At 39.3% G+C, this 26,426-nt stretch overlaps 2 protein-coding genes, 1 long non-coding RNA gene and 1 pseudogene across 3 annotated transcripts; 1 reads left to right on the forward strand and 3 right to left on the reverse strand.

The window, feature by feature from the left end:
* Positions 1–4,216: 4,216 nt before the first annotated feature.
* On the reverse strand, positions 4,217–6,794 carry LOC115017739 (AP-1 complex subunit sigma-2-like; annotated as a pseudogene).
* Positions 6,795–6,911: 117 nt separating this feature from the next.
* On the reverse strand, positions 6,912–7,608 carry LOC115017658 (uncharacterized). The gene is made up of 3 exons (XR_003833269.1): positions 7,327–7,608; positions 7,111–7,202; positions 6,912–6,962 (listed from the first exon to the last, which is right to left on the reverse strand). It is a non-coding gene; the product is annotated as an uncharacterized LOC115017658 (long non-coding RNA).
* A 1,316-nt stretch (positions 7,609–8,924) lies between these two features.
* wdfy1 (WD repeat and FYVE domain containing 1) lies at positions 8,925–13,118 on the forward strand. Its single transcript, XM_029445965.1, has 8 exons — positions 8,925–9,103; positions 9,372–9,484; positions 10,321–10,447; positions 10,705–10,810; positions 11,064–11,165; positions 11,241–11,371; positions 11,862–11,970; positions 12,842–13,118. The coding sequence occupies exons 1-8, from the start codon at positions 8,940–8,942 to the stop codon at positions 12,899–12,901; spliced, it is 912 nt and encodes a 303-aa protein (XP_029301825.1). The 5' UTR covers positions 8,925–8,939; the 3' UTR covers positions 12,902–13,118.
* Positions 13,119–17,896: 4,778 nt separating this feature from the next.
* Positions 17,897–25,364, reverse strand: dhrs12la (dehydrogenase/reductase 12-like a). The gene is made up of 10 exons (XM_029445963.1): positions 25,225–25,364; positions 23,270–23,403; positions 22,603–22,685; positions 22,381–22,476; positions 22,214–22,295; positions 22,069–22,130; positions 21,023–21,127; positions 20,683–20,773; positions 19,953–20,090; positions 17,897–18,848 (listed from the first exon to the last, which is right to left on the reverse strand). The coding sequence occupies exons 1-10, from the start codon at positions 25,278–25,280 to the stop codon at positions 18,733–18,735; spliced, it is 963 nt and encodes a 320-aa protein (XP_029301823.1). The 5' UTR covers positions 25,281–25,364; the 3' UTR covers positions 17,897–18,732.
* Positions 25,365–26,426: the final 1,062 nt, after the last annotated feature.

Here is a 26,426-nt window from a genome sequence, read left to right on the forward strand (position 1 = left end):
CAAGACAAGTCACGAAAGAGCAACCAATTAGAACGAGCAGGAAGCAAGCCGTCTCCGACGTCCCCGAAGAAGACATTCTACAACAGACGCTTTCCTGACAGACAAAAGACTCCCGAAGAGCGGCGGACAGAAGAGATCCTCAACATCCTGGGCCTGGGCGGCGCGGAGGATCGAGCTCCTGTCAGGAAGCAGCACAAAAGCTCGCCGTCACGACTTCACACTCAGCCCCTGGGGCGTTCGGGGGAATCCGCTCCCACGCAGCGGCGCCTTCCCAGCACATTAAAGGACGACTACGACGACACCGTGGACGAGGATGAGCTGGCGGCTTATTTAGCGGCTCAGATGTTGGCACAGTATCCAAACCCCGCGTACAGGAACAACAAAGCGAGCCAAAAGCGAGACGAAGTGGGGCAGAGCGTGACGGGCTCTTTCGAACAGGCGATACAGGCTTATTTTGATCAAATGGACTCAGATAAAAGCCCGAATGAAAAGAGACAGACTGAGGAGGAAGAGAGGGGCGAAGGCTTTGATAACGAGGCGGTGATGAAGCTGCTCAGCTTCCTGAACCCTGGAAGTGAAGAACGTGATAGTGAAGCCAAACCTGCCCACGCAATATAAAGACTGCTATAGATAGATATACATATATATATATATATTGTGTTGGTGGAGGGACAGGGTGCAAATAAAGTATTTTGAAGAATAAAACACGCAGTCAACTTTAGTTATTCTGTAGGGTTACAAGAGTTCATATTTATTAGCAGAAATGTGTTCAGACATTCATTTGATGATTTTCTTTTAATGAGTTTGTTGCTCAACACTTAACAACCAGAACATGTGACACACACACACACACACACACACACACACACACACACACACACACACACACACACACACACACACACACACACACACACACACACACACCACACACACACACACACACACACACACACACTTTCTTAAATGTGGTCATATGTGACTTGAGGTTAATAAAGCGTTGACTTTATTTTTTCCTTACTGTGCAGTGTTTCTTCATTTACTCGCCATCGGTTGAAATGTGTCACCATTGAGATTACGAAAACATTTTTAAATATGAAAACATGTATTTCCACAAACTGGAGGAGGAAAGAAAAAGACTCTGTTGAGTCATAAAACCCTGAGATTAATAAACATGAGGCTTAAAAGGCACTTACGGATCCAGATATAATTACAATCCTTAAAAAACGAAGTAGAAAATCTCCAGAGTTGCGGTTTGTACGACCAGTGCTGAAATGATTCATTATTAATCACTAAATAAAATGGTGCGGAGTGATAATAAACCTTCAAGTCTTCTCTCGGCTCAGTACGCAGGTTTACTCATGTATTCCTCCATCGTCTGTGATAGGAGACAAATAAAAACACATTTCATATGAGTGATAAGAAAAACCTGCGTTCACTAAGAGTCTGTAGCTTCTGAGAAGATTCATTTAATATTTAATATAAATAATGTAATAATGTAATATATTATATTATATTACATTATATTAAATTATATCATATTATATCATATCATATTATATCATATCATATTATATTAAATTATATCATATTATATCATATCATATTATATCATATCATATTATATTAAATTATATCATATTATATCATATCATATTATATCATATCATATCATATTACATTATATTATATTATATCATATTATATTATATCATATTATATATTATATTATATCATATTACATTATATTATATTATATCATATTATATATTATATTATATCATATTATATTATATCATATTATATCATATCATATCATATTACATTATATTATATTATATCATATTATATTATATTATATCATATTATACATTATATTATATCATATTATATTATATTATATTATATCATATTATATATTATATTATATTATATTATATCATATTATATCATATTATATTATATTATATTATATTATATTATATCATATTATATTATATCATATTATATTATATTATATTATAACATATTATATCATATTATATTATATCATATTATATTATATTATATTATATCATATTATATTATATCATATTATATCATATCATATCATATTACATTATATTATATTATATCATATTATATTATATCATATTATATATTATATTATATCATATTACATTATATTATATTATATCATATTATATATTATATTATATCATATTATATTATATCATATTATATCATATTATATCATATTACATTATATTATATTATATCATATTATATTATATCATATTATATATTATATTATATTATATCATATTATATCATATCATATCATATTACATTATATTATATTATATCATATTATATATTATATTATATTATATATTAAATTATATTATATCATATTATATTATATTATATTATATCATATTATATTATATCATATTATATATTATATTATATCATATTACATTATATTATATTATATATTATATTATATTATATCATATTATATTATATTATATTATATCATATTATATTATATTATATCATATTACATTATATTATATTATATTATATATTACTTTATATTAAATGATATTATATCATATTACATTATATTATATCATATTATATCATATTATATATTAAATGATATTATATCATATCACATTACATTACATTATATTATATTATATCATATTATATTATATTATATCATATTATATATTATATTATATATTACTTTATATTAAATTATATTATATCATATTACATTATATTATATCATATTATATCATATTATATATTAAATTATATTATATCATATCACATTACATTATATTAAATTATATTATATCATATTATATTAAATGATATTAAATTATATTATATTATATTATATCATATTATATTATATCACATTACATTGTATTACATTATATTATATTATATAATATAATGTTACATAATATTATATCATATTACATTATATTATATTATATCATATTATATTATATTATATCATATCATATTATATTATATCATATTATATTATATCATCATATTACATTATATCATATTATATTAAATTATATTATATCATATTATATCATATCACATCACATTACATTATATTACATTACATTACATTATATTATATTATATTATATTATATTATATCATATTACATTATATTATATACATATTATATCATATTATATACATGTTATATTATATTATATACATGTTATATTATATTATATCATATCATATTACATTATATTATATACATATTATATCATATTATATTATATACATATTATATCATAATATATTATATACATGTTATATTATATTATATTATATACATGTTATATTATATTATATCATATCATATTACATTATATTATATTATATACATGTTATATTATATTATATTATTTCATATTATATTATATTATTATATCATATTATATATTATATCATATTATATATTATATCATATTATATATTATATATTATATCATATTATATATTATATCATATTATATTATTTTATCATATTATATATTATATCATATTATATTATTATTTTATTATATTATTATATCATATTATATTATATTATATCATATTATATCATATTATATTATATTATATACATATTATATCATATTATATTATATTATATACATATTATATCATATTATATTATATTATATTATATACATATTTTATTATATTATATTATATTATATACATATTATATCATATTATATTATATTATATACGTATTATATCATATTATATCATATTATATTATATTATATACATATTATATCATATTACATAATATCATATTATACACTCAACATTTATTTAATTTACACATAATTTAAAGATAATAAAAACAATTGTTCTGTTGGGTAAAATATTTATATTTAAAGCTCAATCAAGTAATCTGAATTTAAGTTTCCTAAAAAAACAAACATTGCAGAGCCAATTTCACAAACCAGTAGAACATGAAATGAGAAGAAATGTGAGTTCAGTGATTTATATTATTATATTATATCATACTGTCGTGTGTTGTGTGTATTTTGTGTTATACTGCATATAGTGTGTTAAAGTACCTCCTGGAGTGTGTCAGACTCCTCCATGGAAACACTCACAGCCACTTTGGATGTTTCTAGAACTTCTCCTTCCATCAGGAACTCGTCCAGGATGAAGTAAGCCTTCTCAAAGTTAAAGATGATGTCCAGCTCACACACCTGAAACAGAAACAATGTGCGGGGGCGGTCATTTCACACCATGAGAGGAGATGATGAACACCTTTACCCTGAAGGTTTAGAGAGATATACAAATGTCTGATGAAGAAAATAAGATGTAAAAACAGCAGTGAGGGGAGGAGACTCTGGAGCAGAGGCTGCTTGTGGACACCAGGGGGAGTCAGACGTGTGTGTGTGTGTGTGTGTGTGTGTGTGTGTGTGTGTGTGTGTGTGTGTGTGTGTGTGTGTGTGTGTGTGTGTGTGTGTGTGTCTCTTGCTTTAAGAGCGTTACCAGAGGACCGTTAATCAAACTGTAATATAGAGACATATACACGTTTTATTTCCTGCTACAGATGTTCACATAAAGAAGACTTGCAGTACAAGTAAGTAAAGGTTGTGTCATCTTCCAGGTGTTTCTGTTCTCTGCTGCGGTGAACAAAGAATCAGAGAGAAGTCTTGATGAATGGAGTTTATCTGAAAAACATCTGTTTCCTCTCACACAACTCATGCAGTCGTCTGTCACGACTTCACACACACACGACTTCAAATATCACTAATCATCTCACATACCTTCCACAGCGGGATCTTTGAGGTGAAGGTCGTGTGTGTGAAATGAGACTTCATTATTCTGCAGGGTTGTAAACAGATGTTTTCAGATAGTTTGTTGTTTAAGCGCGGCTCCATTCACAGTTCTTTACTTACTGCAAATCTTATGTTTTAAACGTCAGAGGCTGCAGGAGGCTGTTTCCTGAGGGTTGTGCGAGGAGGCACTTCACGTTCAGCTCGACTTACGTTCCCAAGTATTTATCCAGCAGCTCCACATATCTGTGCAGCACCTCCAGGGACAGCAGCTCGTTGTCCTCGTTCCCCAGACCCGTGCAGAAGTACAGGCTGGCATACCTGCGTGTGGAGGAGAAGAGGCAGAGGTTACACAATGGCCGCCGCAATGTAGAGAAGAATATATAATAATAATAATAATAATGTGATAATAACAAGAGACTGTAACTGTGTACTAACTTAATCAAATTAAAACCTTTAGAGCAACATAAACATAACAGGTTCAGTTAATAATATAGAGTATATATAATATATATATATATAATATATATAAATATGTCCATATATGCACCGTTTGTTCATCACATTTAACTGACTGCTTGTTATTATTTAGACAATTTAATTGTGCATCAGGATTTTATATAATATAATTCCATTGAAAGACGATAAATGACATTGACACACACACTGCTCCTGATACTAAGACGGGTGTGTGTGTGTGTGTGTGTGTGTGACCATTGTGCTTTACAGAGTAAAGGTCAAACACTCTATTTATACATGTTGAGAAAGGGTGGGACCGTCTTTGTGTGTATTTTGAAGCACGAGCAACAAGGACGCACGTTAATCATTAAACGCAGTGAGAGGTGCTCCAGCGAACACTTTACCTGCAGGACTGTCGTCTCGACTGCGTCATGACGAGTGTCACGAGATCACGTGTGTGTTGGTTTGCTGCTGTGTAAATCCAGATGGTCTCGACTTCATTAGAGTGGAAACCTCTCGTCGTGATCACAAGCAAAGGATTATTAAAACACAACTTTTATGGTGTGGTTATCTAACTTTTGATTGTCTCGCCAACCCCTCGCGGCCGATCTACTCCACACTCGGCGTGTGTGTCGCTGAGGGCCGGAGGGAGTGCAGTGAAGTGAACGTGAAGTTATTTGGATCAGCAGTTCTGTAGCAAACTGCGAACAGAGTTGGTCAGCGCCTGCGCTAAGCCGTAAAAGTGCAACATCCACGCAGCAGCGCAGCCACGTCCGCCAACAGACACTACGGGACGTCTCTCTTTGTTTTATTGCACAATAAAGCGCGCCCGTCTGTGCCAGTACGTACTGCTGATAGAAATGAGGACGTGTGTGGTGTGTGTGTGTGTTGCACGTTTATCTGCACCTTTACGGTACAAGTGCCCGGTTCATCAAGATAGGCGCCGTTTACGGTTTGCTTTTGGCGCGTAGCCCACCATTAAGTTTCAGTTCTGGCCCTCCGAGGGGAACAGGTGTGGGCACCCCTGCTCTGAGCACACTACTCAAGTACTATGAGCAAATGATTTAAACAGCATTTGCATAGGAAGGAATGTGTCCTGAGCACTATGAGCTGTGAACTCAGACGTGTCTCTTGCACCTCTTATAAACGATCTTCAGGTCCCTCCAGTGGAGGAAGTTGCAGGAGCGGGGCTGGCGGGCCAACACTAACATCGTCATGTCCCGGATTCACCTTCTTCTTCTCCCGGTCTGTTACAGGTGTGAACCATTTCTGCAGTCGCAGCTTCCCTGCCGGCTGAACAGCACAGGAAGTGCATCTGGGAGGAAAAAGAGCAGAAGGAACATCTCGTGAAGGGTAGATGCAGCTACAATGGGGTTAATGTGTAGCTTGTGCAACGCAGACATACAATGAAGCAAACATGCACACACAATAATAACACTCCCACATAGAGCTGCCTGCAGCTACAGAAAACCCCCTCATGTGTGAGGGTTGCACCACACAGTAGTTAGATTTCACAAGTAGAAATGTGAATGAACATCAGGGAAGTACAACACGTCTGCAGCACCTGTGAGTGCACTACAGTCACCACAAGGTCGTTGTGCAAGGGACGTGAAAGAGCTCTTTGCCCTGAGGTGCAGCAGCAAGCAGCTGTTCAGTAACAGAACACAAAGAAAGATTAGGATTGTTTTGAGTGATCTTAATTAAATTGTAAAGGCATGTCTGCAACATTAGGAAGAATTACCTCAGACACAATATTGCAGAAGCCAGTCCATCCAGCTTTGCACTTTGATCTCACTTTATAATGAAGTGTGATTCATCTGACGTGATGTTTCCACGTACACATATCAGGAATGACACAACCTTTGCTCAAGGAAGGAGCCTCACGACCTGATGTGCGGTAAGAAAGCAGTAATACAATCACTGTCTGCATTAAGGACACACAGCAGTGGACTGTTATTACAGTGCAGCACGTGGTATTGCCAACAGGTGATAATGGTGCTCGTGCACTCACCATTTTGTCAGAGCAGTCCGAGAGAAGTCCCCCAAAATGAAAAAGTCCTTCAGGTGTGTGATAAACTCTCTGAGCACCTACAGTCCTGCTGGAACACACATTGTCGTTCTTCCCAGAAATCAGTGCGCCCACTCACATTCGTGCTACATTCAAGTGGTGTCGGACAAATGAACTCCCGACAGGAAAGAGTCACGTGCATGCATTGTATAAAACAAGTGGACGTAGTTACTGTGACGTCACCTACGACGGTTTTTTAATTAAGCGAGTTTGGCGTTTTGGACTTCGCCATCTTGGTTTTGTTTTGGCAACCAGAAGTTAAATGTGAGGGTGGAGCTAAACACAACCAAAAAAAGTACTTTAACTGTGAAAGGGTTAAAGTTATAAGAGGAAAACACAGACCTGTCAATCACAAGGTAGCCCCGCCCTAAAACATGTCATCTATTTCCCTCTAAAGATGAACGTAAGTTACTAAATGAACATCATGTTGAAGAAGACTACAGACATGAACTCATCAGGAAAATGTTACTGAGGTAATAAATCAAGAGAGAAGCAGAAACATTTTCTCATAGACTTCTATAGAACCAGAGGAGTCTCCCCCTGCTGGATGTTAGAGAGAAGTAGAAACATGTTCTCATAGACTTCTATAGAACCAGAGGAGTCTCCCCCTGCTGGAGGTTAAAGAGAAGTAGAAACATTTTCTCATAGACTTTTATACAACCAGAGGAGTCGCCTCCTGCTGGAGGTTAAAGAGAAGTAGAAACATTTTCTCATAGACTTCTATAGAACCAGAGGAGTCTCCTCCTACTGGAGGTTAAAGAGAAGTAGAAACATTTTCTCATAGACTTTTATACAACCAGAGGAGTCTCCTCCTGCTGGAGGTTAAAGAGAAGTAGAAACATTTTCTCATAGACTTCTATAGAACCAGAGGAGTCTCCTCCTGCTGGAGGTTAAAGAGAAGTAGAAACATTTTCTCATAGACTTTTATACAACCAGAGGAGTCGCCTCCTGCTGGAGGTTAAAGAGAAGTAGAAACATTTTCTCATAGACTTCTATAGAACCAGAGGAGTCTCCTCCTGCTGGAGGTTAGAGAGAAGTAGAAAGATGTTCTCATAGACTTCTATACAATCTGACTTCTTTATATTACCAGAGGACTTGAAGCTCATGAACACACCGGAGTCAGAGGAAATGCAAACTGATTTAAAATAAAGTGGTTTGGTTTGAACAACGCTGCACAACCTTCATGATGTTCACATGGTGCAGCTCTCTCTGCTAGATGTTCAAAGAAACCAACATGTTTTCCATTTCAACTGCAAAACATGAAAACATGTCAACAAACAGAACACGCTGACGGTCGCAGGGTTTCCCATCCTGTATGGTGTATAGTGCAACAACAGTGTGCACCTTCACGTTCAGATGGGATCCCAGATGGACCAGTGAAGGATCCGTCTGTCTCAGTCTGGATTACAGCGACACTCAGCGCAGCTTCTGCTCGGATCAGGAGAGCACATGAGTCTGAGGTGGAGCTCGGACACAAACACAATGAAATGCTCTGCTCTTCTTTGACAACGTGACTGAACTGATTAATCTAAGCTGATGTCTTTAAATGTCTTTCAATGTGTGTTGCAGCCCACCAGAACCGTGTGTCAGACATGGTGTTCTCCCTGGAGAGTGAGTGGGTGGTGAGCACCGGCCACGACAAGAGTGTGAGCTGGATGTGCACCCAGAGTGGCAGCATGCTGGGGAGACACTACTTCACGGCCTGGGCCTCCTGCCTCCAGTATCCTTGAATCACTCCGCGTGTGTGTGTGTGTGTGTGTGTGTGTGTGTGTGTGTGTGTGTGTGTGTGTGTGTGTGTGTGTGTGTGTGTGTGTGTGTGTGTGTGTGTGTGTGTGTGTGTGTGTGTGTGTGTGTGTGTGTGTGTGTGTGTGTGTGTGTGTGTGTGTGTGTGTGTGTGTGTGTGTGTGTGTGTGTGTGTGTGTGTGTGTGTGTGTGTGTGTGCGGCCCGTCTGACAATGCTTGTGTTTCAGCCCTGACTCCCGCCTCAGATACGATCACGAGACGCAGCACGCCTTTATTGGTGACTACTCGGGACAGATCACGCTGCTGAAACTGGAGAAGCAGACGTACTCCACCATCACTACCCTGAAGGGCCACGAAGGTAAAGACGCAGCGTGCAGACTTCTACACGCTGAAGAGAAGCACGTGTGGCCGCGGTGAACATGCCCAAGAAATCCCGTCATGTGTTTTGGATGATGTCGATGGGATTTGTATTCAGCGCACTAGAAGCCAAGAAAATAGATCCCACGATATAAATGAGCCTGTGAGACGGTTCTTCTCTGGACATTTATCACGTGCTGATGAGCTTGTTGAGAAGAGAGTGATGATGATGATGATGATGGTGGTGATGATGATGATGATGATGATGATGATGATGATGATGATGATGATGATGATGATGATGATGATGATGATGATGATGATGTGGTGCCCGACTCAACAATACCTTCCTGCCTCTCTCACTGATCTGCCTTGACGCTCATATTAATAATACTCCATATTAATGTCTTCACGCTGTGCACGAGCAGGAGTTCCTCCCAAATATTGAATGTAGATTCTGATTGATCACATTTGAAGACGGATGAAAGGTCCGACCTCCTTCAGGCTTTATAGTTACAGACTCGTCCTCCTGATGTCTCGGCTCAAAGTATTAAACGTGGTTAGACTGAGCAGATATCAGGGAAGTGATCGTATGAAGAACACGCCGCCTGCGTGAGCAGATGGTCGATCATCTGAACACGACATTACGCTCACTGTAATCCCATAAACTCATCTGTGGCCACAATAATCCAGCAGCACGTCGGCTTCTTCCTCTTTTATTTATTAAGAGTTGAGGAGCTTCCTGTCATTCTCCCAGCATGCACCAGGTGGAGCCGCTGAGTCTCTTGCAGCTCATTATAACCTGTAACAGGTGTGTTTCTTCTTTGTGCCCTGCAGGTAGCATAGCAACCCTGTGGTGGGACCCTGTGCAGAGGCTGCTGTTCTCCGGCGCCTCCGACCACAGCGTCATCATGTGGGACATCGGGGGCCGCAAAGGACGGACGCTACTGCTGCAGGGACACCAGTGAGTCGTGTGTGTGTGTGTGTGTGTGTGTGTGTGTGTGTGTGTGTGTGAGAGGGTGGTGTCACCAACAACAGCTGTCCCCACTCTGCTTTTATCTCTACGGCTACTTCTTCATACATATTTCACCCCCCCCCCTGTAGGAGTCATCAACAAAGCGCTGCTGCGTGCCGGATGCTCAGAGCTCATCTCTCAGACGTCCTGCGCTCTCTCTCGTCTCCTCCGCTTCACTAATGTTCTCTCCCTTTGTTCCGCCTCAGCGAGCGCGTTCAGTCCCTGCGTTACCTCCAGCTGACCCGGCAGTTGGTGTCGTGCTCGGCTGACGGCGGCATGGCGGTGTGGAACATGGACACGCAGAGAGAAGAGGTTTGCATCACTGTCACACAAATAAATACAAGATGTTTAATGTTTGAAGAACTCTTCACAGGATATACAACATTTTATTTCTTTTTAAATCTGATTAAATGATTATTTATTTTCATAAATGCATTTTGTTTCCAAAGTCACGGATTAATCTCCATTTAAAGTCTTTATGCTGATGTGACGTCTCACGGCTGTTTCTCTTTGCGTGAGTAAAGTCCTGTTTAATCGTAGCCATGACCTGCTCGTGCACCTTCAGGCGCCGCAGTGGTTGGACTGCGACTCCTGTCAGAAGTGCGAGCAGCCTTTCTTCTGGAACATCAAGCAGATGTGGGACACTAAGACCCTGGGGCTCCGACAGGTAGGACGTCCCACCTCAGCAGCTGTGATTCCGCCCGTCAGCTGATGTTTGATTTGATGTGTTTCCTCTGTGCAGCACCACTGCAGGAAGTGTGGGAAGGCTGTGTGTGGGAAGTGTAGTTCTAAACGCACCACATTCCCAATCATGGGCTTCGAGTTCCCGGTGCGGGTGTGTGACGCCTGCTTTGACACCGTCAAAGAAGAAGAGTGAGTAAAGGGCTTCTCAAACCGGGTACTTTAGAGTTCACTGAGATAATACCTGTGATGTATAGCTCCTCAAATAATTAGACTTTAATAAGTGCTATAAAATAAATGCAAATGTTCTTAATTTCTTAACTTAATCGTTTCTGCAGCTTCGATGGTTGTAAAGTAGCAGAAGAAGAAGAAACTGTGCAACATCAGAACGACTCAGTTTAACTACGATGTCGTCGTAGTTTTGTTGCACGAGGACAAAAAATAGGTTTCCCATTAATTTACTGATGAAGTGTTTCTGTTAATCCGACACTGATGGTGCAGCGCTGTGCTTCTTATTTAGGCTTTTACTTTTATTATATGTTGTCAGTCGGTTCTGTCCTGAAAACATTTCAACATTTCAGATAAGAGTTTGAGAAACACTGCTGGGAATGTTGTAACAAAGTGTGTGTGTGTGTGTGTGTGTGTGTGTGTGTGTGTGTGTGTGTATGTGTGTGTGTGGCAGTCGAACACCGTTGGCCACGTTCCACGAGGGGAAGCACAACATCGCCCACATGGACATGGACCCGTCCAGAGGCCTGATGGTCACCTGTGGAAGCGACCGCATCGTTAAGGTCAACATCAGTTCATCAGTTTCTCAAGATTGTGTTATTTCAGATTCCTGGTATGAAATCAGGGGGTCTGCATATAAATCAGGGGTCTGCATATAAATCAGGGGGTCTGCATATAAATCAGGGGGTCTGCATATAAATCAGGGGGTCTGCATATAAATCAGGGGGGTCTGCATATAAATCAGGGGGGTCTGCATATAAATGCTTGATCCAAACTCAAAGTCTTCTAAGGACAAAACAACCTTTGAGGTTTCAGGGCGTCGACATCACAGGTGTGAAGCTTTCAGTTTCTCACCTGTCGATTCAGAAGTGATTTATTTGGTGATCCTTTGAAATTTTGACTAGATGACCCGCAAAACTAATGACCTACCCATCAACGTCCGCTGTACTTTATGTTTAGTGCTAATTAACAAAACATTAAAGCGACGACGATCGTCAACTAATCCATTAGAAAAATAATCTTATTATTATTATTATCATCATTATTATTATCCTTATTATTCTTATTATTATCATTATTCTTATTATTATTATCCTTGTTGTTGTTATTATTATTATTGTTCTTCTTCCTATTATTCATCATTATTATTAGTATTATTATTATTATTATTATTAGTATTATTATTATTATTATTATCCTTATTATTATTATTATCCTCGTTGTTATTGTTATTATTATTATTATCCTTATTATTATTATTATCCTCGTTGTTATTGTTATTATTATTATTATCATTATTATTATTATTATCCTTGTTATTATTATTATTATTATTATTATTATCCTCGTGTTATTGTTATTATTATTATTATTATTATTATTATTATTATTATTATTATTATCCTTATTATTATTGGCTGTTTGTTTCCTCAGATCTGGGATGTGACGCAGGTGGTTGGCTGTAGCTTAGCAACAGGCTTCTCTTCACGCTGATTGGCTCAACCCAACCGGGCTCCGCCCACTCTTCCAATGTCATGGAAACCCCTTTGTACAGCATATCTCCCCATCACCCCTGGGATCTTCAGCTGCAACCAGGCCTGTGTGAGTGTGTGTGAGAGAGTGTGTGTGAGAGAGTGTGTGTGTGTGTGAGAGTGTGTGTGTATGAGTGTGTGTGAGAGAGTGTGTGTGTGTATGAGTGTGTGAGAGAGTGTGTGTGTGTGTGTGTGTGTGTATGAGTGTGTGAGAGAGAGTGTGTGTGTGTGTGTATGTATGAGTGTGTGTGTATGTGTGTGTGTATGAGTGTGTGTATGAGAGTGTGTGTGTGTGTTGTTAGCGTTGCCCTACACATTCCTTAATGCTTCTCAAACATTTAATTTCACTCTGTCCTACATGACAGTAAATGTGACTAATTTTCAACTTTTTGCTCTGACCCGAAGCACAATGGTGTGTGTGTGTGTGTGTGTGTGTGTGTGTGTGTGTGTGTGTGTGTGTGTGTGTGTGTGTGTGTGTGTGTGTGTGTGTGTGCATGCATGCATCCTAATTATTTCTCCTATGGGAGGAATGGTATTGATATTAGTGTTTACATGATATTAATGTTTCCGATGCTTTTATTACTGCACTGTAAAGTTATGTTTCTCTAAACCTCTGACTCGTACAAACATACACTCTGCTTGTTCCTGTGGCACATGACCTGCATATTACTGTAACATGTACCCCCCCCTGTATAAAGCATCATGTGTAGTGGATAGTTGCTCGCAGTGACTCTCGCTGATCAGATTTTCCTCTTTTTGTTCACTTTTCTTTTCTTTCACTAGTTGGCCTTAAATCACTCTCAGGAGGTTTTACATCAGTAGGTTGTCAGGGGGGTGGAGGGGGGGGGGACTCTCTTGATATATAAAATGGCGCTCTGAAGCTGTAGGAATGAGACTGACTGGAGACGTGTGCGCAGGTGAAGCGGGAACATTCAGTCTGAGCTGCAGCACCTCCGTCATGTTATCACACGTTCTATGTCTGTAATACTTTATAATCTGCTTATAGCTCTTTATAAACCCTCGTAAATATTCATATTTCTAACAATATCTTTAATAATAAAGCATTTTATAATGACTTGTATACTTAATCATTTCAGATGTAATGATATTAATAATGATGCATTATAAACACATTTATAAGTCTTTATAAACGTCTTTATAAATGTTTATTATCATGCATGATGATGTAACGAGGTTTATAAAGAGTGACATGATTATTTTTTCTGAATATTTATGAGCACTTATAATTAATTAGTGCTATAAGTGTGTTTATGAAGGTAAGAGACCATTTCATCTTAACTTTAAAAAATATATAAAGATTTCACGTTTTTGTGGCACAAAATGTTTCCTGGCACCAGAACGTCTCGTCGGTCCTCAGAACTTCATGTAGCACTAAACGCTGGCGGGCTGAGTCGGGTCAGATCAGGGCGTTCCTTCTGAAAGCCTTAAAGAGAAGGACACGCTCACAAAGTGCTCACGACGGTTCACTCTCGTGCACTCGCCTCGTTTCAAAGCTCTGGATGTCTCCTGAGTTTCCTTTCATCCCGGTTTTTTATTTTTCTAATTCTTTTCCGAGCTCTCCTTCTCGCCCCCCCCCCTCACGTGTGTATCAAGGAAGTCTCATAGCGCTCTCACCACTGCACTGAATTGCACAACTCGTGGTCTTTTTGTCTTTGAATTAAACAAAAACCTTTTTGTAAGTTCAGATTTGGGATGTGGGTAATAGCTGGATTTGATGTAGCGTCCTTGTAAATAACGGCTAGTATCTTCTAGTGTTAGACTAACGCTTGCCTGATTGTAAGTGGAAAACAATTAGCATTATAATGTTGATTTCAAAATGTAGTCACATTCCAGGTTTTTGATCATGTAGTGTGTATTTATATTTGTAGTAAAGTATTTATCTATCATTGTGAATGGTTGTTTGCTTTTCTTTGTTAAACTCTGATGAAGCACATTGGGTCACGTGGAGACGGACGTGTTCTCCATCCTGTAGGAACATGACGAGAGGACGTCCTCACTGCAGGATGTTTGGATGCAACACAATAATATTAATCATTTTAAAGTGAAAGCTGCTTCAGCAGCAGAGATCTGCACGACTCGGTGAAGTTCTTTCCATTAGTGGACATGTTTTCTGGAAGCTGTTTTTATATTGATGTTTTTAAATCATCAGACAAATGTTACAACATATATTATTGAAGCTCCATCAAGTGAAGAGAGAAATACGTCCACATAGTTTCCTCTCCTGTGTTCACGACGTAAGAACGGTGATAACCACAAGTTTATTTTTATATGTGAAACAAAGGATTAAAAAAATTGGGAAAATCTCCTTTTTGTGTCGGGATAATCTCTAAATGATTATCTGTTAAAGGGGTGGATTATTATTATTTATATACATTATCATTTTCCTAAGATACTTAATTACCTTCTTATCTGAAAATGAGCGGGAAAAATTGTCACAATATTTTCTAACTTTCTTTTTTCTTCATCTGAAAACAAGTGAACATTTATTTAACTTTTATTTGTATCTGTGAGAAACACCTGTTCCTACCTGTTCCCACCTGTTCCCACCTGTTCCCACCTGTTCCTGACCCTCAGCACAGGTGAGAACCTCGTACAACACAATTACAAGAATCGTAGCTGAACTTCTCAAATTAGAAACAAAACATGAACTTGCTCAACAACAATTCTCAGAGGAGCTGCAATAACTGCAGATCTCCTTCACTTCACTGCTCCTTCGCTTCACTGCTCCTTCACTTCACTGCTCCTTCACTTCACTGCTCCACTTCACTGCTCCTTCACTTCACTGCTCCTTCATTGCTCCTTCACTTCACTGCTCCTTCACTTCACTGCTCCTTCACTTCCTTCGCTTCACTGCTCCTTCGCTTCACTGCTCCTTCACTTCACTGCTCCTTCACTTCACTGCTCCTTCACTTCACTGCTCCTTCACTTCACTGCTCCTTCACTACTCCTTCACTTCACTGCTCCTTCACTTCACTGCTCCTTCACTACTCCTTCGCTTCACTGCTCCTTCACTTCACTGCTCCTTCACTTCACTGCTCCTTCACTACTCCTTCGCTTCACTGCTCCTTCACTTCACTGCTCCTTCACTTCACTGCTCCTTCACTTCACTGCTCCTTCACTACTCCTTCACTTCACTGCTCCTTCACTTCACTGCTCCTTCACTTCACTATCCTTCACTACTCCTTCACTTCACTGCTCCTCACTTCACTCTCCTTCACTTCACTACTCCTTCACTGCTCGACTTCACTTCACTACTCCTTCACTTCACTGCTCCTTCACTTCACTGCTCCTTCACTTCACTACTCCTTCACTGCTCCTTCACTTCACTGCTCCTTCACTTCACTACTTCACTTCCATTCACTTCACTGCTCCTTCACTTCACTACTCTTCACTTCACTGCTCTTCATCACTAGCTCCTTCACTTCACTGCTCCTTCACTTCACTGCTCCTTCACTACTTCCTTCACTGATCTTCACTACTCCTGCACTTCACTCTTCACTGCTCCTTCACTTCACTTACTTCCTTCACTTCACTGCTCCTTCACTTCACTGCTCCTTCACTTCACTTACTGTCCTTCCTTCACGCTCCTTCACTTCACTGCCCTTCACTTCACTACTCCTTCACTTCACTACTCCTTCACTTCACTGCTCCTTCACTTCACTACTCCTTCACGTCACTACTCCTTCCTTCACTGCTCCTTCACTTCACTTCACCTTCCTTCACTGCTCCTTCACTTCACTGCTCTTCACTTCACTACTCCTTCACTGCTCGCTCCTTCACTCACTGCTCCTTCACTTCACAGCTCCTTCACGTCACTACTCCTTCACTACTCCTTCACTTCACTGCTCCTTCACTTCACTGACTCCTTCACTGCTCCTTCACTTCACTGCTCCTTCACTTCACTGCTCCTTTACTTTCACTACTCCTTCACTTCACTGCTCCTTCACTTCACTGCTCCTTTACTTCACTACTACTCCTTCACTTCACTGCTCCGTCACTTCACTACTCCTTCACTGCTCCTTCACTTCACTGCTCCTTTACTTCACTACTCCTTCACTTTCACTGCTCCTTCACTTCACTGCTCCTTCACTTCACTGCTCCTTTACTTCACTGCTCCTTCACTTCACTGCTCCTTCACTTCACTGCTCCTTCACTTCATTGCTCCTTCACTTCACTACTCCTTCACTTCACTGCTCCTTCACTTCACTACTCCTTCACTTCACTACTCCTTCACTTCACTACTGCTCCTTCACTTCACTGCTCCTTCACTACTCTCCTTCACTTCACTGCTCCTTCACTTCACTACTCCTTCACTGCTCCTTCACTTCACTGCTCCTTCACTTCACTGCTCCTTCACTTCACTGCTCCTTTACTTCACTACTCTCTTCACTTCACTGCTCCTTCACTTCACTGCTCCTTTACTTCACTACTCCTTCACTTCACTGCTCCTTCACTTCACTACTCCTTCACTGCTCCTTCACTTCACTGCTCCTTTACTTCACTACTCCTTCACTTCACTACTCCTTCACTTCACTGCTCCTTCACTTCACTACTCCTTCACTGCTCCTTCACTTCACTGCTCCTTTACTTCACTACTCCTTCACTTCACTACTCCTTCACTTCACTGCTCCTTCACTTCACTGCTCCTTCACTTCACTGCTCCTGAAGGATGGAAGATTTCCTCACGTTGTAAATGGATCATTTCTTTGGAGTCTCATTGACTTGTTGTCATCTTTACTTCTTCACAGCTGAATCTGTTTAACTTCAGACGCTTGTAGAAACTTGTTGTTGTCTCCGAACTATAAATGTATTTTTAAATCCTTTTGTTGACCGTACTGGCGTTACGTCTGGGCCAGAGAAAAGAATCTTAAAGTTATTCTGATGTTTATTTGACTGCGTTTGTGTTTCTTCTGGCGGCACAATGAGACACAAAACAATCCGTCATTTTCTTTATTCAGCCGAACATTCACAAGATGGAGTCTGTCAGTAAAACGTCTTGTTTAAAAGGTGGCGTGCAGATATTAGTCATAAATACGTCTGTTTTATTGCACATGTCGTGCGAGGCTGTGGCGTTAACATGAGTCTGAGCTCCACAGGACACAAGCTGCACGACAACAAAGCAAATACACAAGTTACTACAACGATGTAAATACTCAATACTTCGCACACAGCTGGGGAGTTAATAACGCAGGGTGTGAGGGTGACTCGGGTCACATCAGATTCCCATCTGATTGACAACTTTCTTAAAGTCACAGTAACAGACTGGTGTGTGTGTGTGTGTGTGTGTGTGTGTGTGAGGAGACACTACAGGTGAACAGGGTCAAACATGTAACTAACAGATATCATGAAGCTTCCCCACTTCATGACTCACATCAACACAGTTTATATCACAAGTGTTTAATATGTACATGAGGCGTTATGTAATGTAGCTGTGGAGAGTTTAAATCTACACACACAGTTACACACACACACTCTGATGTTCTCATGCTTCCTCTCGTCTGAAGAACAAACTCCTCTAACATGAGCGTGAACATGTTTCCCCTGCAGTGTCTCCCCATGAAGATATCCTCTTGTATGCAGTTACATTCGTTAAATAAGAAGTTGTGTTATCATATAAAAAGTTACAAATCTCGCTCATCCCTCCGTTATAGGTGAGTTTAATGTTCACAGTTTATCTTCACATTTGTCCCTTTTTAACCGCAGGTAGTGTTAACACTGGATCATCATCTTCAGTGTGATGTTTGCTGTTAGTGTCGGTGCAGCTCTGCGGCCTCAGTGTGGCTGAAACGTCTTGGCCAAGTCCTCCAGCAGAGACGATAACTTCTGCTCCTCCAGGGGAGAGCTGCGGGTCCAGGCCAGCGGCAGGTGGGTGGACACCATCTTCCGGTCTGTGCACAAAACAAATCCACATTAGCTCCTGCAGCTAGCGGTCGTGACTGACTTGAGATCCTGCAGATAACTTGAAAACCAGTGGATGGAAATGTTTTGCAGAGCGGAGGCTTCATGAGCCGCTCCGGCTGCTGATATAAGAGCTTCCCTCTCGTCCCTTACTGCACACATTTATATAATATACCCATTATATATATTCCTTTATTAGAGTGTAAATCTGCCTATCTATCACTTTTAAGCTCGTCGTCTGCCTACTTGACACCGTGACCACTAAAAGTTCCCGTTTCACTGTGAGTTCAAACGTTTACATTTTCAACAAGAATAAACATTAAGAAGCGAAAGCAGCGGATTGAAACACTGCAGCCCAACAGATGCATCTCACGTGTGGTGTGGTTTTATATGGTACGTTGTATTTGAAGCTTGTAAAGACAGTGTTGGAGGTTAACACAGGCTGACTTTAAATACTTGTTGATGTGGATATGTACGGATTAAAACCCAGGTGTTGCTACGATACCTGTAAATATTGCCTTGTTGACAGCTGTTACAGTTTTGGCACCAACAGCAGTTTGGTTAACGAGTCAGTGACGTGATAAAGCTTCGGGAAGCGAGCCGAACACAAAGCGTGACTGAAACTTCAGATATTAAAGCTTCAACAAGAAGCAGATTCAACATCAAACTAAAAGATGAATGTGTGTGTGTGTGTGTGTGTGTGTGTGTGTGTGTGTGTTGCACACTGTACTCTCTGGCAGTATCTGGCACCAAAGGCAGCCCGCTCCAGCTGCAATGGACACAGGCCAAAACCTCTCACACACACACACACACACACACACACACACACACACACACACACACACACACACACACACACACACACACACACACACACACTTTTTTGTCTCTTGAATCTTTTGTGTTACCTTCAGGTTTTTAAGAAAACGTAGTTTTTTTCGCTGCTAAAGCTTTAAGTTTTAAAACAAAGCAAAGTCTTTTAAATATTAAGCTTCAGTGAAACGTCACGTGTGAGTGAAGTAGTGACACACGACTTTAATTAAACTGTGTGTGTGTGTGTGTGTGTGTGTGTGTGTGTGTACCCTGTAACATACCCTGGTAGAAGTGTCCGCTGGGGTTGGTGGTGGCGGCCTCAGAGATGGCCAGCCACACCACGGTGTCGGCGCCCTGCTCCGGGGCCCGCAGGCTGTCCTTCATGGAGCGGTGGAAGTCTGGCATGGCGTTGGCCACCGCTGGGACAGAACCAGGAAGCAAAGAAACAATAAATGATTTTAGATTAATCATTTTCATTATATACCAGTATTAAAAAATAATAATATTAATATTAATAATACACATATGATAAAAACCGAGTACTTGAGTAAATGTACTCTGTTACCGTCCACTACAGGTATTTTGAGTGAAAGTGATTTGCAAAAGAAAGAGATAAAATGCACAATAAACAAAGTTAAAGATGAAGTTGAGCATTATTTTCTCTTCTTGAAATGTTCTATAGAAATGGTGATTTGTTTATACGGTTATAGATAATCGTGTAGTGAACATCTGAAATGGCTCGTAGAAGCGCTCTCTATGATGGTGGTGTAGCGGGTCAGTCAGCTTCCCCCCCCCCGTTACGATCGTTCAGGAGGTTTGTCACTGTGAGCCGAATTATCCGCAGAGGTCTCCTCCTCCGCGAAACAAACAGACGCGGTGAGTTAAACCGGTAAAAACACTGATAAAAGCAGTTTCACGTTACAAATCAGTGTTTCCTCGGTGGACACAGGATGCAGAGGCTACGAGCTAAAGGCTAACGTTAGCGCATCTCTGATAACTTAAGAGCCAGACCTGGAGTGTCAACCCAGCCAGGGTGCATGACGGAGAAGTGGATGTTCGTGTGAGTCTTTGCCAGCTGCTCTGTCATCACCACCTGCTGCCTCTGCAACACACACACACACACACACACACACAGACACACAGACACACACACATAGACACACACACAGACACAGACACACACACAGACACACACAGAGATCTTTACAGCAGCTTTAAAGCTCATTTCAAAGTCAGAATCAGATAAAAAATTACATTTTAAAATGTAAAAAAAGCCCAGAAATCAAGGAAAATACATTTAGAATAGAAGAAAATAACAATAAAAATGTGCACAAACAAAAACAGCTCTTACTTTGTGCTGGGCGTAGACCATGGTGCCGTCGTAGCGTCCCCTCTCAGACTGCAGGTTTCCCGTCCGGAGCTTCTGCACCAACATCCCTCCTGAAGACACGGTGATCTGAAGACGAGAGGGAACTTCAAATCATACAAACATTTAAAACCTCATTTCTTTTCACAGTGATGAAACATCACAAAGTACATTTAAGTTTTATATTTAAGTTTAATAAACATCTGACAGTTATATAAATGATGAAATATGATGCTTAGTGATACATCAAACTATCAAACTGTGAATATAAGATCGTTAAAATGAGCATTAATCATTTTGTGTTAATGATTATGGAAAACATTTATGAAGGGAGTGAGTTTATTTAATTTTCTATAATCAAATGTGTTTTCTGACTGTTACAGCGTAACATCATGCATTTTATTAAATCAGGCTTTAAATGAAACATTTACTATTTTCCACCAGAAGGGGACAAATACAAAAAGATTAATGTTGTTGTTAATCAATGACCAATAAAAACACCCCCAGCATTTAATATACAGAAATAATTGTTCCCATAGAAAACAACAGAGGCATGATTTAAACAAACTTTTTAAAAATAAAATAAAAATGCATATTTGTCAGTTGGTTGAAATAGGGAAAATTAATTTTATTATTTATTTTATTAAATTATTTTTAATATAATATGTTTTTAATGGCAGTTTTTCTACGTCTTTTATTCTAATTATAAAACATGAAATAACACGGAAAGGTCGGTTTGTACATTTTCCAGATAACTTTACTGAACACATTATTTCACAGGTGTTTTATTTTAACTCATATATTGTAATATATCCCACTGACTGCACAGGTGTTTTATTTTAACTCATATATCGGATGTTTCCTGTGACCCTGAGAAACAAACCTGAAATGTTCTGTTCCAGGATGTTCTGAGTGCATGTCTCATACCAGCATTAAATATCCCCGACCCGGCGTTCCTCTAAATGTTCTTTCTAATGATGGATTACAACGGAGAACAATGAGCGTCCAACACGTCGGTGTCTCACACTCACCACTCTGGGATCGGCGCTCTTCTCCAGCAGAGGAACGAGGCTCTTGGTGAGAATGTAAACCCCTAGTGGACAAACAAACCCTTTATTAACCATCCCCATCTTTCTGTTTCCTCTACGTTTCCTTCACTCCCGAGCTTTCACTCACCAAGCACGTTGGTGGCGAAGCTCTTTTCGAGCCCCTCGGCGTTCACGTCCCTCTGGCTCATGATGGAGCCGGCGTTGTTGATCTACAAGATCACGATGAGAACAAGAGAAATCTTCACGTTGCAAACATAAATCCAAACGTGAAAGCAGGTCGTCGCTGTCACTCACCAGCACGTTGAGGGCTTTGTACTTCCTCTTGAAGGCCTCAGCAAACTCCCAGACCTTCTTGGTCTCAGACATGTCCAGGATGTGGACGAACACCTCCTGCGATGACACCAGAACAACGACTCAGAATACTTGATTGACAGGAGCTTTTATTTTTGGTTATTCGCTGCAGATATGAAGCTTGTGATATGTAGGTCGTCTGTTCAGAAGTGAGTCATACTGAACTTTATTCCCCGTCTCCTTGACGATGTCAGCCCTCGCCTCTTCGGCCTTGTCCTTGTTCCTGCACACCATGTGGATCGTTCCACCTGAAACGTCGTAGTTTAAATCAACTCTGTGTGACTTTATACAAACGTTAATCTACAGATGAAAGGAGCAACAAACACGATGTTTGCTTGAACTTGTTAGTGTGACGTAAATGGTTGCACAATGTAGAATAATGACACCTGCGTTTATACTGGTTCCCTATAAGCCTCGCTTTACAGTGCGACTCTGTCTGCTTCCGGGTCGCGTTCGCCCTTTCACAATAAAAGCCCGAGACATACACACTGCATCGCAGAGAGCATGTCGCGAAGAGGCAACTCAACAAAATATCTTACATTAGCTCTCCACAGGTCGATAAAAAAAGACATTATTTCTATTAAACTACATCAATACGTAATAAAAAACTAATTAACGAACATATATCACTGAAACTTACCCAGTGGATTACTGACAGTAATACTTATACTGACAGTAAGACCTTTTGTATTACAAGTATTCTGAACTTCTGTTACAATATATTGTTTGTACGGCTGCCATCATTACTGAAGCTCCTCCTAATTATAGCTTCCTTAACAACCAATGCTCCAACGTTCAGTGTGAAGTGCACCACATGCTGGAGGATTAGCACCTTTCTTAGCGATGGCCATGGCGGTGGCTTTCCCGATGCCACTGTTGGCTCCGGTTATCATGAAGACGCGTCCAGCCACGGACGCCTCCAGGTCCTTCTCCACAAACATCTTGGAGGCCGACAGGAAGGCGCTCCTGCAGGACACGAAACATCAACTGCACTGAAACATCTTTAACGTGTAAAAGTAAAAACAACAATTTACTGTAAATAAAATATGTAGTTATTTATCTTGAGATTAAATTATATAGGATGTGATACAGGTCAAATCTCAATATAGCATTTCTTCTTGTACTTTAATATTTGTGTGTGTGTGTGTGTGTGTGTGTGTGTGTGTGTGTGTGTGTGTGTGTGTGTTCAGGTCAGAAAGGGTCAGTGTTCCAGGTCAGCCTTCTTACTGTACGTACTGTACAGACACAATGAAGAAGAGAGCGTGCCTGGCATCGTCTCTGAGGTTTGGGATGAGAGTCCCGCGGGTGACAACAGGATCGGTGTGTGTGTGTGTGTGTGTGTGTGTGTGTGTGTGTGGCACCAAGGACTTCAATTCCCCTCATTGTCCTGGATGCTATTGTTGCAGGCGGCTGAAGAGGGGGGGGGGGGATAAAGGGTAACACTGAGGCTAAATGCCGGCTCTGTTCGATGGTGTCATGCAGAGAGCTGTTAGTTCGGGGTCAGAGCGGGTTACCGGGCAGCTCGCTGGGAGAAAAGATAACACAGAACAAAGGGGCGACGGGAAACAATCACAAAAGCACCTCTTCAGACAACTTGGCCCGATGTGTGCTGATGAGGAAAGGGCTGCAATGGATCAGATGCTGAATACTGACCTCTCACATGGCTCCTGCTGAGTCACTGCGAATGAGCTTAATTCATAAATGAATGATATTCAAAGATGCTAAATGTGGGTAAAGTAAAACCTCCAGTCAGAGATCATCCGTAGAAACATGAAGCTCTACATCTTACCCTTGAAAGGTCACGCCCTCATATAACCTTTGACCCCACATACATCAGATCAACAGCCCTCTTTGTCAGATAAATACTTGTTTTATTGCAGAAAATAGACCAAATTAAATCAAAAGTTTGTGAATGCTTTGATAGAATAACAGATGGGGGGGCCCAGAGCCCAGAAAGAACCTCAAATTACTTTCTTACATTATTATTTATATTCATTTCAGGGTTCGGGTTCAGAATCTTGTTCTAAAATCGACAGTAAATCCACATTTCATATTTATATTTAACTCTGCATGCCGGACGGGTCACGTTGTTCACCCCTGGGGAGTTCACATCCGTGTGAATAAGGACGAACACGCCTACAGAGTTAGATCAGAGTCTAACTGTGTGCAGTTTTTATTATTATTATTATATATTATTATATTATTGTTCATTCATCTTTAAAATTCAAAACAATTTACACATTTAAAAAAGATTTGTGGTTTGTTAAATGACGAAATATACAAAATACAAATAATTAATGTAAAAATAAAAGTAGGTGTAATAAGCTAAGGCTATTTAAAGTAAACTAAACTAAAGTATTAAATATTTACATGTTCATATTAAATGTCTTAAATTATACGCCCACTGTTCAGACGATGCAAAGTTATAACTGCTTTATTCCTCAACACTAGAGAGGACAGATAAATACTATCTATTTATTATGTATAACATTTAATCTCTTGCACATTAATGCACAATACAATTTTTAATTAATTTGTCATGTTCTTATTGTTTTTCCTTTTTTTGTATTTCTTGTCAAACATTTTTAGTTTTTACAATTTCTTTTTAAATATTTAAAAGAATATTTGCTGTTATTTCACATTGTTAGACACCAAGATGTGAAAACTCGCCAATAAACCGAATTCTGATTCTGGTGCATTTAAAAAAAGAAAAGTTTTATGAACTACAAGAGAAGTTTTGCAAAAAGTAAAGAGAAGAATGAGAATAAAGATGAGAAAGACTCGTACCTGGTGAACTCGGTCACTCCCTTCACGAACCAGGCGGAGTTGCGGTACAGAGACATGATGCAGCTCCGGGAAGCCTCTCCTCTGCTGGGCTCTCTCCTCCGCTTTTACCCTGGACCAGAACCACGTGGAGCTCGCGACACCCCCCCCCCCCCCTCTCCCCCCGAGCGGCAGGAAGCGAGGATGTAGTTCAGTTTACTAAAATAATATCTTTTTTTAAATGTTTTTATTTCTATTAAACTAAATTCCCTGTTTTAGGAGTTTGTTTTATGACTTCCACGTGACTTCATGTAAACAAAATTGCCTTGTGGTAAAATCCAATATTAAATGTAAAACTCATAATTTAAATAAGAGTCACGAGTAGCCGAAACTTGGAAGGTAAAAAGAATAGATTCTGCCATATTAGAATTATTGTGGTTGTCATTGTCTCATAATTTTGACTTTGCTAAATTAAATTAAAATGTACATTTTGACAAAACAAAATGTTGTGATTTCTTTGTGGCTCTGATCTGAAATTGGATATATTATAAAACTAGAATGTCAGTCGGAGAGAGCAAGTCTCAGAAGTCTTTCCTCTGACTCCGGTGTGTTCATGAGCTTCAAGTCCTCTGGTAATATAAAGAAGTCAGATTGTATAGAAGTCTATGAGAACATCTTTCTACTTCTCTCTAACCTCCAGCAGGAGGAGACTCCTCTGGTTCTATAGAAGTCTATGAGAAAATGTTTCTACTTCTCTTTAACCTCCAGCAGGAGGCGACTCCTCTGGTTGTATAAAAGTCTATGAGAAAATGTTTCTACTTCTCTTTAACCTCCAGCAGGAGGAGACTCCTCTGGTTCTATAGAAGTCTATGAGAAAATGTTTCTACTTCTCTTTAACCTCCAGCAGGAGGAGACTCCTCTGGTTGTATAAAAGTCTATGAGAAAATGTTTCTACTTCTCTTTAACCTCCAGTAGGAGGAGACTCCTCTGGTTCTATAGAAGTCTATGAGAAAATGTTTCTACTTCTCTTTAACCTCCAGCAGGAGGCGACTCCTCTGGTTGTATAAAAGTCTATGAGAAAATGTTTCTACTTCTCTTTAACCTCCAGCAGGGGGAGACTCCTCTGGTTCTATAGAAGTCTATGAGAACATGTTTCTACTTCTCTCTAACATCCAGCAGGGGGAGACTCCTCTGGTTCTATAGAAGTCTATGAGAAAATGTTTCTG

This window comes from Cottoperca gobio, chromosome 13 (assembly GCF_900634415.1).
Source record: "Cottoperca gobio chromosome 13, fCotGob3.1, whole genome shotgun sequence".
Lineage (NCBI taxonomy): Eukaryota > Metazoa > Chordata > Actinopteri > Perciformes > Bovichtidae > Cottoperca > Cottoperca gobio.

Excerpts from the sequence above, each read along its gene's own strand:
- wdfy1 (XM_029445965.1), top strand. The coding sequence starts at position 8,940 with ATGTGTGTTGCAGCCCACCAGAACCGTGTGTCAGACATGGTGTTCTCC. Across the intron at positions 9,104-9,371 it reads GCCTGGGCCTCCTGCCTCCA|ATACGATCACGAGACGCAGC; the intron begins GTATCCTTGAAT and ends CTCCCGCCTCAG. Across the intron at positions 9,485-10,320 it reads TACCCTGAAGGGCCACGAAG|GTAGCATAGCAACCCTGTGG; the intron begins GTAAAGACGCAG and ends TGTGCCCTGCAG.
- dhrs12la (XM_029445963.1), bottom strand. The coding sequence starts at position 25,280 with ATGTCTCTGTACCGCAACTCCGCCTGGTTCGTGAAGGGAGTGACCGAG. Across the intron at positions 22,131-22,213 it reads CTTCGCCACCAACGTGCTTG|GGGTTTACATTCTCACCAAG; the intron begins GTGAGTGAAAGC and ends TTTGTCCACTAG. Across the intron at positions 18,849-19,952 it reads CAGCGGACACTTCTACCAGG|ACCGGAAGATGGTGTCCACC; the intron begins GTATGTTACAGG and ends TTTTGTGCACAG.